Below are 16,832 nucleotides of genomic sequence, written 5' to 3'. Positions count from 1 at the left end.
GGGTTTGCAACATTCTCAAGATTAAATTACAAAGGACAGTTACAAACTTGCTGAGCTGATTCAGAGGACAGGCAGACAAGAAAAAGTAGCAGAGCTATGTCGCACTGTATTGCGATTCAATGTATATATTTTGCGACAACTGCTAATAAAATAATTAGTGTTTCAGCACTTGACAGATGTATATAATACATTCTTTCACAATGACTTTGATTTTCTTACAAAGTCCAGACTAAATTGTCGGCTATATTGTATTGATTTCAATATGGCACATAAACTGCGGATCTGGTGGTTGAACAACCAAGTGCTTATAACTTATTTGTTTTTATGATTCTGCAGCTGAAACACCGTAAGGGTATTTAATTCAAATATTTAGTAACACTTAAGAACGGACATGCATGAAATATTCACATACGCTGAGATATTTAAATTTGAATTGCAAAAGCAGTTCAGAAAGCGGCTGTGGCAGTGCTAGTGTTTTTCAGTGGAATGCTCCCCAGGACCAGGTGTTTTTTGGTGTAGTTCCTATAAAAATTCACTAAAACCCTATATTCTTGAGTCCAAGCTATTCCTTTCCCGACTGAGGACGGGAGCTCCCAGGCGGCGGCGCTCATTTGGCTGAGCGCCGCCCGGTGGGGAGGCCAAGGTGTCCTCGGCTGACCCCGGTGGTCTGGCCGAGCAACTGCGGGCTTGCCTTTAAGCTGCCCAGGGCTGCATTGACATTTAGAAATGCTGTAAAAACACACACACACACACACACACACACACACACACACACACACACACACACACACACATATATATATATATTAAAACACATGAGACAGAATAAATGTTCTAATATAACTATGTCAAATACGTCAGATTTACAGCATTTTTCCATGTCTTTCTTACCTTTCTTACCTTCCTTACAAGCAGGCTATGATGTCTTTTCTCCCCACGCTGCCAAAACTTTTTCCGCCCTTTAGACACTAAATGCCCCTTTCACTGACTATAAGGAAACTATAAGGAAGTGAACGTGGGTCCCTCCCCTATCCAATCATATGTGTTTCAAGCCTGTACTGTGGCCCTGTAAATCATCAAAACAAAATGCTTTTTTATCGTGTTTACACGATCGTGGTCCTAGAAGCCCACTACAGTAAGATTGTGTTAACACAACCACAATCTTTAAAGGGTTAAATAACAATCTATAAGCCAGTCTGGTTGTGTCTACTGCACGTTTCACTTTGCTTTTTTTGTTTTTTTTTATTTCTCTAAAGTATCAGCCCTTTTCCTATTGAAAGATTGTATTGATTTCCTACAAACTATCTTTTTATTTATTTTTTGTGTCGATCATCATATAAATGAAAGGCAGAGCTGGAGAATTAAAAATATTTAAAAGTGAAGATCTGACAATTGCAAAACAAAAGACTGCTGTTGAATAATTTGGCATTTTACCTAGGAAGTGTATTTTATCTTTCACAGAGGCCTGCGTGCAGAAACTTGCTTATTTGCTTAATTGAAAAAGGAAAACTACAAAAAGCACTGCAGTATGACAACATATATTAAATCTTACAAACAGGATTGTAATTCTATAGAATCCAGACTAACCTGGAAGTGGAGTGTTTTTGGGATTAGTGTTGGGAGGCTGTGGCAATGTATCCCCGCCCCAGGGTCTTTCTATGTTGTATGTTGCATGTAGTGTGTCAGTGTTGGTGTATAGTCATTGGTACACGGGATGTAATATGGGTTACGAGCAAAATGCATATTTGTATTTAGGCACGAGGATTGCACAGCACTTCACATGCAGGTAAAATGTAATAATATGTGAGCACTGGGAATTGCACTTATTAATTCACGTGCAATTGTACCGAGACTCCAATTGAATGATTGATTAGCAATCGAGTCTCGGTACAGCTGCATAAAAGCAGTATGTTTTCACTCACTCGGGGTTGTGTGTTCAGGAGTGGAGAACGGGAGAGAGAGAGGAGAAATGTAAAGTAAACTATAATATCAATTGCTATGAGCGCTGGAAGGACCAGCACCGTACTTGTTTTGTGTAGCGTTCGTCCACTGTTTTGTTAGTGTCTACTCGTTTTGTTTGTCTATTTATTTTGGCCTCAAATGCCATGTCCTGTTTTGGTGTCAGTGTTTTGTTACAACCTTTTTATTTGCTGTCTGTTTACCTTTTAAATGCTAAGCGCCACCAAGCACTCAGCTTCACTAAACTCCACTCTGTGTGTCTTCTGTGTTGGTTCCTGTTTCTGGTCTGATGTGACCCACTACAGCCATCTTTGTGACAGAGGCTTGGTGGAATTGTAAATTAAAGGGACATTTACTAAAAGTAGCAGTAAAAAGCCATGGTAATTAGAGGGCCAGTGAGTCAATCAACTACTAAATATAACAACATATCTGCAAAAGCCAGTACATATATTCCCTTTTGAACAGCTTTGGATAGAGTGAGGGAAAATGTATTTTATAGCTTTGAATATGGGTTCACGCTATAGCTAAGACTTTGTGCTCTCAAAGTGATGTCTTATTTATTTAGCCCTATTTTATGTATTGTTTTAGTATGCTATCTAATTCACTCTATTGTAAACCGGTCTTAATAGCGTGGTTGTTTTAAATACTGTAGTGAAATAATTATATGAAATAGAATACAATCTGATTTTTATAAGAAAGCCATTAAAACTGCAAATTTGATTTATACGACTTCTGGCAATATGACATTTCACTAATCTTTTAACTTTTACACACAGATTTCTCAGCTGATTAACCAAGAATGCTCCTGACTGTTGCACTCAAGTTCAGTTACTATTTCCACAAGTTCACGCAACATTTGGTAAAAATGTGCTTTGCTGGACCTCCTCTGTAATTAGATTTTGAGTCACCAAGTCTGTCGGCACCCATCCATTGATAATTTGAACGTGTTGGTGTGCTGCTGAAAACACTGTGGTCAGAATAAGAATTTTTATATTAAAACATTTTTGGTACAACCGTCCAACATTTTTTTTTGCACTGTTGGAATAATTGGATTGTTTTTTTTTTATATTGTTCCAGAATTTATTTTTGGAAACAGATGGGACAGCTGTGTCATTAAAGATGCTGCATTTTAGAAAAGCAATGTTTTATTAAAGCTGCACATTCCAGTTTGTAAGTTTTGCTGGAGTCTCTCCAGATGTAAAGTTGTCAGACCATACCCCCTTCTTCTAATCTATGTCTAATTATATTAGCAGTCCTGTTGGCATCTATGTACGAACAGCAGCTCTGGTGGAAGTTCCCTTTGAATATAAGCGGTTTTCAGTGATACTGATACCAGTTCCTTTTCCTAGGTAGGCGGAGACGTCTAGTTGATTCAGGAACTGAGCAGGCAAGGGTTGAGCTCCCGAAGTGACTGCATCAGTTTTGGTGTAGAAAACAGATATCGCAGCCAGGTAAACTTTGAGAATGGCTGGCTGCTTTCCTTCATCAAATAGGTCTTGTAGGAACAAAAGAATGTCTGAGAGGGGACAAATAGTAGGGTCAATGTCACTGCTCTGGCACCTAGACTCAAATATTCTCAATTTGTGCACATACTGTGAGCGAGTAGAAGGAGCTCTATCAGACTGCAACGTAGAGAGTACTCTGTGAGGAAGACCAGGGTGTGCAACATGCAGCTGTTGAGAGACTACACCCAGAGCTGTAGGGACATCTGGTTCAGGTACCACAGCATCCCTGCCACTTGACAAAGTAGGTCTGCCTGAGCTAGCAATTGCCATGGGCTGCTGTCCAAAAGCTGAATTATAGCTAAAAACCACATTCTTCATTGCCAGTGGGGGGGCAATAAAGAGAACTGACTCGCTTCGCCCTGAGCCTTTCAAGACACTGGGGAATAAAAGCTAGTGGTGGGAAAGCATAGAGCACCCAGTCCCAGAGCCTCGTCCTTGTTTGACTTGATGAAACACTGCAGGCAGTGTGTTGATTCCTTCATCGCAAACAGGTCCACCTCAGGGTGAAAGCGCCATTCTGTGCTCAGAGGGGTGCTCCTGGAGAGCAGGTGTGCTGCTGTGTTCTGGATTACAGGCAGATGAAATGCGCTGATTGACAAGAATTGTGTTTGTGCCCACGGAAACAGTTTCTGGGTGATGTTGTTGAGCACCGCCGAATGTAAACCTCCCAGATGGTTGATGAAGGCTACAGTAGACGTGTTGTCGGAATGAATGAGAACATGATGGTTCCGAAGGTTGTCTTGGAAATACTGCAGGGCAATAAATACAATCTGCAGTTGCAGTGCATTGATGTCGCACCCTATCCAGAGTGGGATCCACTGTACTCCCCTGCCATTCCAGACTGCACCCCAGCCCAGCATGGAGGCATCTGTCGTAACAACCTCCCTGTTGACCACTGCTCCCAGAAAGGAGTGGTTGTGGAGGTGAGTAGGATCGAGCCACCACCCCAGTGCTTTGTGGCAACGTGAAGACACTTTGAGTGGCCGATCGGGGTAAAGTATGGGGCAGGGAGCCCATCTGTTGAACCATATCTGTATAGGGTGCATGTGAAGCAGCCCAAGAGGCAGAACCTGCGATCCTGCTGCCATCAGGCTCAGAAGGCATTGGAAGTCGATCACCTTCAGTTGTGCACGCTCCTTGAATTGGTTTAAACATGGAGTTAGTGATGCTATCCTATCTGTTGACAGGGTTGCCATCATGGATAGCGCATCGAGCTGGATCCCTAGAAACACAGTGGACTGTTGGGGTTCCAGATGGCTTTTCTCCCAATTTACCTTGAGACTCAAGTCTAGGAGGTGCGCCAGAATAAGATTTGATTGCTGGGACACTTCCTGGTGGGACGAGGCACAGATTAACCAATTGTCTAGGTAGTTGTTCGTCTGTATGCCTTGACCTCATTCTGGGTGCCAGAATCGCCTCCATGCATTTGGAAAAAGTGCGTAGAGCAAGAGACAGCCCAGAGGGCAGCATGTTGAACTAGTAACTTATCCTCTGAAAAGTAAATCTCAGATACTTTCTGTGTGCTGATTTTATGGGAACATGAAAGTATGCATCCTTCAGGTCTATTGTGACAAACCAGTCCCCTGCCAGTACAAGGAGATGGAGTTAGCCTGGGCCTGTGGCAGCACAGCCCTATGGCTGTTTTCCCGCAGCAGCCGCTTTGGAGGAAGCAGCAGTGGGGTTGGGCTTATGAAATGGAGGGCGCCGCCGTTGAGGAAAGTTCCCCCAAACCCCCCTCTCCACTTCGCTTGGTGAAAACATTAGGCCTGGTGTTGACAGCTTTCTTTGTCATAAAGCGGGCCAGTGTCTGGTTGGCCATAGGTTCCTCCGTATGGCCACGGCTGAACTCCCTGCCCAGAGACTGCACTTGGTACCTGCATAGCCTGAGCATCAGATACTTTCAGGCATTCTGTGCATCAGCTTGCTCAGGTAGTGATCCCAGGATTTGGGACATATATCCAATGTAGCGAGAATAAGAAACCCAGAACCCAGGGGAAACCTAAACAGTCAATCCCCAGCGCAAATAGGATTCCAATACAACACTAACAGTAATAGTCACATAACTGATAGTATCAGAAGTGATAGTATGTATCGCTGTAGCTAGTAGTAGATAATAACATAGCAACCAAGTGAAAAAATTAAATATTTTGTCTCGCGGAATCGGAGATCCAACTTCAGGTACATACAACGTCCGCTGAAAGATGAAAGAGCTGTTATGGTTGATACCCACGTGTAAGGAAGGAAGTTTTATCTGTCAAAGAACTATTTATTCAATTAATTACCAACATGAGTCTAATCCCCGATCTGATTTTAGCATGAGTAAAATTGTATTGCCTAAATAATATCTTCAAAGTCATGTTGGATTGTCATGATTTAAATCTTTTATGCTAACAGATTCCAGATGTAATAATCCATAAGGGTGAAATCAGGGTACAGTGCCTATAGAAAGTCTACACCCCCTTGAACTTTTTTCACATTGTGTTGTGTCAGTGCCTCAGAGTTTCATTCATTTAAATGAGGATTTTTTTTACACTTATCTACACCGCATACTCCACACTGTTAAGGGGAAAAATGTTTTTATTGAGAAAAAAAGTTATAAAAATACAAAACTGAAAGATCATAATTGGATAAGTCTCCACCCCCCTGAGTTAATACTTGGTGGAAGCACCTTTGAACCAAAACTGTTCAAGCTCTGTCAAGTTCCTTGGGGAGTGTTGATGGACAGCAACCTTCAAGTCACGCCCCAAATTTTTGTTTGGATTTAGGTCGGGGCTCTGACTGGGCCACTCGAGAACATTTACCTTTTTGTTCCTTAGCCACTCCAGTGTAGCTTTGACTGTGTGCATTGGGTCGTTGTCATGCTGAAAGGTGAACTTCCGTCCCAGTTTCAGCTTTCTTGCAGAGGGCAGCAGGTTTTCCTCAGGGACTTCTCTGTACTTTGCAGGGTCTTGGTGGTGCCATACACCTTCCACTTCATAATAATCGTCTTGACCGTGCTCCAAGGAATATTCAAGGCTTTTGATATTTTTTTATACCCATCACCTGATCTGTGTCTTTCAACAACTTTCTTTTGAAAGCTCCAAGGTGCTCATGGTTGAGTCTTTGCTTTGAAATGTTTCTAGCAGAGGGAACCTACAGGAACTGCTGAATTTATCCTGTAAGCATGTGAATCATTACAATTTAATACAGGTGGAGGCCACTTAATTTGGTGTGCGATTGGTTACACCTGAGCTAATTTAAGATTGCTATTACAAGGGGGGTGGACACTTATCCAACCAAGCTATTTCAGTTTTTATTTTTAATTTTCTACAAATTTCTAGAATATTTTTTCACTTGGAAGTTGTGGGGTAGGATATGTAGATAAATGAAAACAAAAAACAATTTAAATTCATTTTAATTCCAGGCTATAAGGCAACAAAAGGTAAAAATGTTGAAAGGGGGTGTAGACTTTCTGTAGGCACTGTATGTTAATTTTGCTGTCTGTACATGCATTGGTCACTGTGTGCGGGCCATGCAATAGAGAAAGTAAAGTTTTAATTTAAAACCTATCGGCAAAGCCAATTTCAGTGCTTAGCCATTTGTATGTAAGAAATCATGAGCATACATTTATTAAGCTTGCTATCTTTAACACAATAATCTAAAATTAGAATCTATTTTTGAAGTCTGAAGCCTAGTGTTTCCTACCATGTTACACCAATGCTTTATAACAAGCATGCTGAGTGTCTGCAGTGCCTGGACATTATATTTGGAGACAGGCAGGTACCAGTGGCATCTGGAAATAGGTTGAGGTTTTCTGGTCAGCTGTGTGATCTGGTTGGATCTTGGCAAGCAATGATTCCTTCTTTGCAACATTATCAGATCAAAGAAATGTATTTTGATTTCTTCTGATTCAATTTAACAGTTAATTCCTCAATATGCTCCATCTCTTTGGTGAGGGAACAGCCAGAGATCTTTGGAATTTAAATAATTTTAGTTATGGGGGCATCTTCCAAGAAAATAAAATAACAAGAAAACATTTAAATTCATTTTATTCTAGTACACATTAGCCAAACCGTAAAACAGAGACTGCAAAATAATTGCTTTTGATTAAAACCCTTTAGCCTTGAGCCTAGTGTGTATATTCCGTCCAGCAATTTAATCTTTTTGAAACTTACAATTAAAAATGGGAAATTGACTTTTTGTTTTTTGAGCAGAGGAATAAAAAAAAACAGAGAATCATGTGGTTCCCTTTCAAGTATGAAATGTAACCATTACCGTATGGGTATTTACATCTTAAAGACCCCAAAACCTGAATAAGATATATCAAAGCTGCTCGCAGAGCCTGTGACACAATCATGGCGCCCCCTCGAGGGCATAAAAGTACTGCGCTCACAGATCTCCGCGTGTTATGTCCTACTGCGGCCTTGTGCTCTGCGTGAAGGCAGCAGCTTGAGTCGCTCTTTCCCAGGGATCCAAGCAATGTAAGTCATCTAATTTGTGCTCTCCCTCCAGGCTGCATGGTTCTCGATACTGGCACAGCTCCTGTTCAGTCAGCTGTGTGAGCTGCCGGCCCGTCGCGTCCTGCTGAGCGGCACACAGATCCAACAGCTCTGCAGCTTTGGGTCTGGCCCCTGAGCAGAGACATTTGAGCCGTCTTGGGTTATCTGACAGTTCTTCACTTGTGACAGCTTGGGTATTGTATCACTTTAGGTAATGATTACATTTCGTACTTGAAAGGGAATGTTAGGTTATTCTCATAACACTGGTCCCCAGAAATAGAAATTTAACCATTACCCTTCAAGGTCACTGCATGCACGCCAACGCATCAGGCCTGAAAAGAAGATGGGACTGAGCCTTATGTGTCACTCGTGTTTATCTCCTGGGGGTGGAGACGATGTCTGACACATACAGGGCTCAGGTAATTCGGGCTATAACAGATTATATGACATCAGATAATGGTTGTACTTCTATTTCAGGGAACCAGGGTTATGATATAACCTAATGTTTTTTTCCTTTCCTTTTCATTTTTCACAATTTCCTGTTTTGCTTTCAATTTAAAAAAGAAAAAACGATTGGATGGAATGTGCATGGACCCTAATGATAACCAATCTTTTACCTTTTAGTTTTTTTTTTTAGTTTTTTTTTTTTACTTCTCATTAGTTTTATTGTGCCGAAAGTCTTTTGGTTCTGGAACCAAAAAAAATTATTAAATATTTTGCTATTTAAATTTTTCTTTGCTCACACGCGATATATTTTTTGTTAACTCAAAAGATATGAAATGCGCAGTCGGGCTACACCACCAACAGCAAGTTAGAGGGTATTTGTCAGTTCTCTGTTGGTAATTTCATTTGAATTCCTTAGGTCACTTATGTCTTGTGGTTCTTGTGGATGGTGACTTTATCCATTTAATTTTGTATGACTTAAAAATCATATTTCAATGCTTTCGACCTTAAGTAAGTCTGTGAAGCTAAACCCCGGATGCAGGACCATGATTGACAGCACTATCTCCAATGGGGACTCCACAAGTTGCTGTATCAACGAATGAAATTGTACCTGTTTTAAATATTTACAGCCAAGATATTAGCCAGTATAGATTTAGTTATATATATATTTTATACACTTTAAAAAATAAGCATAAAAGGTATATATTTGTAATACTAATATATTGTGTACATACTAATATGTTGTGTAATATTGTATTACAAACTCTAATGTGCCTAATAATTAATATTACCAAATGTTTGAGGGTTTAAGAACATAAAAATCATTTAATAAATTGCTCACAAGGAACTATGGATTTGGTTCCTTTTTTTTTTTTTGGACTGATCATTTATGTTCAGAACCCTCCTTCCATGTGAAGTGACACACGATACTTATAGTATAGTTGTGAATACACTATGGTAGCTGCATTTGAACAAAAAAAAGTAAACGCAGCTCTTAAGTGTTTTTCAATTTATGTTTTTTGTATATGAGTTAACCCAACATTTTCTTTACATGTTTAAATCCCTAGTATGTGGGAGTGCCTGTTCATGAATGTTAGGCTATTATCTTGTTTATATTAAGCGATGAAATGGTTGAATCGATTGTATGGATATGTGCTGTTCTTCTGATGCCATTTGGATGTACTAAACACAAAAATCTTTACTTGATGGTAACAGCTGAAAATTTCGAAAAAGATGGGAAATTGTCAGGTAAGGCCGCCACTGTTAACTGGTACAGTATGTAAAGTTACTTTATTCAGTCATTGTTTGCCATGTCAGGGAAAAACAAAGAAATATCCTGAAAAAAAAAACATGGTTTATTTCTCAGATGGTATGGTTTGGAGTCTTGCATTGACCAAGATAAGCAATCTTGCTTTCCTTATAGAGGCTGCCAGATGCTATCACATTTTCACATTTTCTTGCTTTCTCGATTGGACAGGTGATGCTATAAACAAAATTGTTTTAGCAAAGCACCATCTCTTATCTTGACTCCTGCTATCTCTGTTCTTCAGAGAAAGACAAAGACAGTGACTATCTGGGATCACTTGCTTGGCATGACACTAATCTGTTCTTTTGTAGTCTTCGCTGAGATACTGTTTTCTTATTTAAATATCGTCTCCACCAGCAAGGAGATATAACAGAATGCCACTGTCTGTCTGAGCAGAGTTTTAAGTAAACAAAACGATCCATTGACAGGATTTCAATGAGAGGTGAGTTGGCTGTTAAACTGGTGCCCGTTGACTTTGTCTAACCGGTCTCTTGTTGCACTCCAGCTACTATTTTAACTGTGAAATGGCTGTCGAATAGCTAATTCTTAGAAAAGGATGATGAAGTTAATAAGGAGCAATGCTATTTCATTGTTACCTGCTGATAGAATGGTCCTGGATTTTTTTTGTACTTTATTGAGGGACCATAAGGCCCTGAGGTGGAAATATCCAAAACATGCCATTAAAAAAGCATATAACAATTAAAAATAAATAAATACAAAATCCCCAACTGTAAAATAATTAATTACTGTACACAAATGTGCGGCTTCATAACCAAACGTGTGAATTCACCTAAAAAATAAAGCTGCCTTTCCTTGAGACACTTTACTTTCTCCTTGTGTCTCACCGTCACAAGCTATGGATACATTTCATCAGGTTTTTAAATTTTTTTTTTATAATAGTCACTTGTCTACTAAGATAGATATGATTTAAATTAAGAACACAAAAAAATGTATGAATGAGAGGAAGCCATTTGGCCCATCTAAGCTTGTCTGGTTCCCTGTAGTTGATTGATCTCAAAACATTGTCAGGTTGGATCTTAAAGGATCCAAGGGATTCTGCCTCAACAACATGACTAAACCTACAAGTGGGGAAAAACCACAATAACTCAATCCTTCCTCAGAGTGCAGCTGCCACATCCCACCAAAAATAAATGTGACATTAACATGCAATTGTCATAATGTAATCACAGTGCACATGCTCTTGCTTTAACCAGAGCCTGCCTCAGGAAAAACTAATTAAAGTGCTGGCTCCCCAGTTCAAAAATGGGAATCGAATGTTGGTTATAATAACTGGGATACGCAATCTAAACACAGCACTCTCAACACAGCACTCTCAACACTGTTTTGGCACCCTGTGCTTTGCTCCAGCGATAAAGAACACTTATATAAAAATACAGCTCATGTGTCGGGCTGGTATTGAGTTTTAACTCCCTGCTGACACCCCATTGAGAAAGAGAAGCTTGGTCTTACAAAGGCTGGAAAGCTTTGTGGCCCCTTATCCCTCCAGAGCAACTTGAAACACCTTGAACACTGAATCGGTACTGTTCTTGCAGTACCCATTTTACAGTGTTATGGCTGGTGGTTATTTATTTATTTTTGGTCCTACACCGGCATGTAAACAGACATAGTGAAGTCTAGAACAAATAGTGGTTATATTAAAAGCATTAGTGCAGAATAATGAAGGCCTGAAGGATAGACATGACAAAACATTGCTTTGTAGGTCCCTGTGATTGAAGTTTTTTGCCTTTGCTCTGTAATGTTTTGTTATAGCTGCATTCTGAAGGAATCATTTGCTTAAAAAGATAGTTCTTGCAAAATGTAAAATACCTATGATTATGTGTAATATATAAAAGCTGCATCTCCCTGTCGGTTTTAATCTGGGAGAGAGCAGACTTAATGATCTGGCAAGTGCTTCCATATTCAGATCTGCACAAATGAATGCAGCCTTACACGGAACACTTAGCAGACTTTTCACATTGTATCAGTACCGTCCTGGCTGCCCTAGTGTTAGTAGACAGGCAGCTTCATTTTCCAACTTTTTAAAATTAAAATGATTACCTCTGGAAAACCTGTGATAATGCAATTAGATGCAATGTGGATTTACTGAGAATAAGAAATGTGCAAGTAAATTAATTCAATTAATTCAAGCCATGTTGTGCAATTGTGTTTTGCAAGTTAAAAAGAAAAAAAAAACTTGAATGTATGGCTCAACCTGTTATTCTCTGTTTTCTTAATATGACTATTGAATAATTAGAGACACAGGAGATTAGTTGTTCATCTTTCTGTAGGTCAAATACAGTGCATACAGGCAGTAATCAAAGGTAAGCTTTCTTCCACCTCATCTGATATGATTTAATTTTCCAAGTTGCAGTCACAAGTTAGGATTCATGATCTGGATAACCCCAGTATGATTGCGTAACTTTTCTGCCACTTGGCCTGAAAACTAACATCTTTGTGTCTACTTTTTTGGTTTTATATTGTTAGCATATTTTTGGCATGCTTGAACTGCATGATTTTAGTATCATTTTCAGTATACAACATACGAATGTTTTCTTGCCAGTATGTTGTTTATTTAATATATTGATACAAAAAAGATTGCACAAACTGTGTGTATTGTAACAGAGATTTAACCTTTTAGTGCCGAGTGAGTGTATAATGTTAGCTTATTACGTCGTTGCTTTTATACATCAAGGTACACAAAGCTGTTAAATGTAGTTATTTTGGCTCTCGCTAGATGACAGCATGAGCAGCATGACTCCTTTTATAGCAGTGTTTATCATTTCAAAAGATAGATATATATATATATATATATATATATATATATATATATATATATATATATATATATATATACGGTATGTGTTCCCAGATTAAAACTCAAGGAAAGGACCCAAAGGAACAAAACTGTACTGAAGTCAATTTTAAAGCAATGTGATTTCATTGTTTCTCACTACAAATAGAAGCATTCATTTTTTATTGAAATTCATCTCTTTAGTTCAGGCAATATCACTGGCACTCTCTTTTTGTTCTTTGTTTGTACTCCATACTTCTATTTAGAAAATGCATATTTCAAAGCCAACAATATAGATTTTAAAAAAATCAGTTGCTGCTTCTGCTGCCGAGTAGCTGTTAAAGGTGATTTCATGTCCTGCAGTTCAAATTCACTTGTGTGCTCTAACTGCAGTCAGACCATGTGTCCAATTGTGTGTCATTATACAGTAGTGTTCCTGATATTTGAATATCCTGAATTAATTTTAGTGAAGAACCTAAATATTCTCAGCACAATAAAAGGGGGAACCAGTCAAATTTTAAGCTAACAAGAGGTTAGAAATGGATGGCTAGTAATGCTTTTAATAGTGTTTTTCTTTTTTTTCATGAACTACAAAATAGATGTATTTAAGCCCTATTTATAAAACATTTGTAAATAAAATAATACATAAAATAGATAACAAAGATCAAACAAAGTTTACGTTTTCAAATGTGATGGTGTTAGCAGGCTGAGAAAATACCACAGTTATTAAAACGTGAAATGCTTTAACATGTTTTACTTGGTGGCATTGCCCAAAGTTACTGGCTATACTAAGAAAGGGTTTACAGAGGTAATTTGTTGTGCAAAGAGGCATTTGTAAGGTGATCATGTGTTTGTATCCTGAGCAAATTGAGTGGCTAGTTTAGATTTGTTTACTCACTATTGTCTTTATTTTATTGAGTGCTACAGGTTTGCTTTCACTTAAAATGCTTCAGGAAATTATATATTGACAAGGCAGACACATTTCAACAGCTTGTTGGAACATCTATCTACCTTCATTTATGATTATTCTAATTATTACTGATTTTTCTGATTTTAAAGTATTATTTATAGTTATAGATGTATGATCATTTTGCTCATTATTTTCCATTTATATGACTGCATATGACTCAAAACACATTTACCTAGGGTACTCGCTCTGTAAGGCCGTTTTTTCTGGAGCTACTGAACACTAGCTATCTGTACCAAGTTTCTTAATGTCCGGTTTAAAGAGATTGCCTGCTTCACTGTTCCGTTCACCCAGTCACCTGTTTCATGCCATTAATATCTCCTCTGAACTACCTATCTGACTCAACTTCCTTGTCAGCTTTTCCTCTTCATTTCTTATCTCTCTCACCTTCGAAACCCACAGAATGCTATCTGATTGAAACAGGTTTTGAGGACATATATGGTGGCACATCCTACACAATTTGTTAAGGTTTTTTAATACCAATTTGAATAAACTTGACACGAAGTTGAGCCTGTTCCCTGAGTCCTTCTAAATGTGCCTTTGTTCCATCACCTGGCATCAATCAACCATATACTTTAGATTCACAAAAGATCTTTTAAAGCACTCCATTTAGTTTGGCAAGTCTCCACTTTTATCAGTATTAACCAATCTTTAGTAACACATTTCTTTTGAAATACCCAGTACGTTTTTTATTTTTTTTAATTTTTATTTTAAATTATTCTTGGAAATCAACAACACTATGTGCCCCACAGACAGCTTGGATATAGGGGGAGACGTATGTACACTCCCAAAGGTCGATGTTCGCAATGCTTGTGGGTCTAAACAGTAACAACGGACATCTTATCTGTAGCAATTAATCACTCATATTCTTCCTGCATGGCATGTGCAGTATGATGTCCCATCATTCTGGGAAGGTACATACTTGATTTATATTGTTAATTGTTGATGTCGTGGTGTGTCCCATTAATAGAGAGACTGCAATGTATAGTATGTACCATAGTTTTTTTTAGTACAGTCAGTTCAGTATCTGTGGAAACCAATACAAATCCAAAGATATTAATTCATACAACACTGGTCACATTTAGGCTGAAGATAGTCAATCACAGAAAATAAAAAATAAGTGAATGAAAATATATTTTGAGAAATAATTCAGTCCTGTGAAATACCTATATTAAGAGTCTTTGTAAATTATGAAATATTTAGCATTTACACAAGTTGTTGTATGCGATTGTGTAGTTTAGGCTTTTCCCCACAGTGTAATTTTCTTAGAAACTGACAATCTGAGAACACTCATTTTGGATATGTCACCGCATTTTTAGAGATAATAGAAATCTAGGCAGGGTTCTTTGATTTCCCTGAAAGCCAGAATAATGACTTGTATGTACCTGAACCTCAAACTGTATGTTACTAATGAAGTCCAATATTATCAAGCAGTAAATGTGATCTTATACAGGGTTGGTGTTGTCCGTGCTTTCAATTTGCTTTGTTTGTTGCAACATTATGATGTATTATGAATATAACGGTGAAGATGGCTTTACAGAAGTTATGCCAAAGATCCCATGTGCCCCCCCCCCCCCCTTTTTTTTTTTAAATAAGGTACTTTAAACCCATGTTCTGCAGAAACTTTTTAGTAAAATAATATGCTCAAGGGAATTGTACAAAAGAAATATCCTGTACCGGTTGAAGTAAGCCTTCTTTTATTAATGCTAAATTATGGATGAAGCCTCCTTTAATTACATGAATCTGTATGTAAATAATGGAACTATTATGGTTTGGTTCAATATCTGGACATACTGCTGAAAGCACTTGCATGTTGGATGTTCTCTAAATAAATGCAATTTTTCTCTTGATTTTTCCTCCTTTTTAGTGGGATAGCTTTTACAATTTGAGCTTTTTGACTGTTTCATGGGACTATCATTTTTCTCCCATGTACTGCTGTCATGATGCTTTTAATCTTGCGAGAGAGTCAGACTTCCCCTTGCAGCCTCCCTTGTGTTAATTAATAATAATCTCGTTCTCCCCTGCTGGTTTTCAGGTCATTGCCCTGGCAGATGCTGCAGAGGAGAACCGGGCTGCCCTGTGCCAGGAGTTCACTCGGCTCAGGAGTGCCACCCATCTCATCATCCTGCTGATCAAGCTCTGGCAGAATCTCAACCAGGATCAGACTGTCATCCTGGAGGCAACCCTTTTACCTCTCCTGCAGGACACTCCTCAACTGGTAAAAGAGCCTAACTTCTGTTTCAGTAGGTGTTAGGGTAAACAAATACATGAGAAAAGGGTGCATTGCCGTTCTTCAAAGAGTGTATTTGTCCAGATTAAAAAGTAAGTAGCTTCAAATGACAATTAACTTGCCATTTTACACTCCCATTACTATTTTTATATGTAATGATGTGGGTTCTTCTGCTCCAATACTGAGTTAACATTATTTTTCTCTAAATCTGCCTGTCGTGAAGATATTAGGAGATTAAATAATTTATGACCATCATCCCCAAAGTTGGACAAAAGGAGTATGGCAATTACCTGGGAAATCCAACCCCAAAACTTCAAGTATGTCACAAAGGTGTATCAATAATAGTATCTAACAGCGCTGATAAAGTAAAGCACTTTCTTGAATACAGAATAACTAGATGAATAAAGAAGTAAATCGGATATGCAGTTCACAAAGTTACAGAATGGCATCAGTCAGAGAATATAATCAAAGGGTTAAATCGATCAATCAATTAGTTTAATGTCTTAGCGTACCCCAGTCTCTGGTAATGTTATGTGAACCTGTTTTATACTCCTCAAAACTGTTCCTTAGAAGTTAGCTGAGTATTAGTTCCTTTAACAGTGGAGCAAGGAACAGTGGTGAGGTTGTCTGTGCACCTCTGTATGTTCGCTTTTTCCAGCTGCTATCACCAGCAGGAGTCTGTGAGGTTGTTATTGTATTAAAGCTTGACCTCAGTGCTCTCCACTTTGTTAATGGAGGGTCCTTACTTTTATACCACAGTGTGTGGTCTCAGAGGTAACTTTATTGTTCAATAAAGTTACAAATTTCCATATGATTTTACACAGTCACTGCAACACTTAATATTAATGAAACTGAACTTTATAGGTTAAAAGAATATTCGAAATGCTTCTTATAGATCTATTAATTGTCAAAACATGGCCAAAACATACACTTTAGTCGGCTGTAGTGTATCTTGCGTTTTTCACTCTTTGGAGCATATATTTTAGCAGTAGTTTTATATTATATATTCTCTTATTTTTGAGTTTCTTATTATTACTGCTACTGTTTTTTGACAGAATTATTTTATATGTTTGGTTTGTATTTTGTGCTGGTTTTCTTCTTTTGTTACAGCTACCACATGCTTTAGCACTTTGGTGCTACTGCGCAGGACCA

General features: G+C 38.4%; 1 protein-coding gene across 4 annotated transcripts in view; it reads left to right on the top strand.

Moving 5' to 3' along the window:
* Positions 1–16,832, top strand: part of bbs9 (Bardet-Biedl syndrome 9) — a 251,413-nt gene that overhangs the window by 122,052 nt on the left and 112,529 nt on the right. For all 4 annotated transcript variants that reach the window (XM_041244853.1, XM_041244855.1, XM_041244854.1 and 1 more), the window contains one exon: positions 15,486–15,668. In XM_041244853.1, coding sequence (XP_041100787.1) covers positions 15,486–15,668 — 183 coding nt within the window. The remainder of the gene's footprint in view (positions 1–15,485; positions 15,669–16,832) is intronic.

The sequence above is a fragment of the Polyodon spathula genome, chromosome 3 (genome assembly GCF_017654505.1).
Source record: "Polyodon spathula isolate WHYD16114869_AA chromosome 3, ASM1765450v1, whole genome shotgun sequence".
Classification (NCBI taxonomy): domain Eukaryota; kingdom Metazoa; phylum Chordata; class Actinopteri; order Acipenseriformes; family Polyodontidae; genus Polyodon; species Polyodon spathula.
Note: the sequence above shows the minus strand (reverse complement) of the source record. Positions and strands in the feature narration are given on the sequence as shown.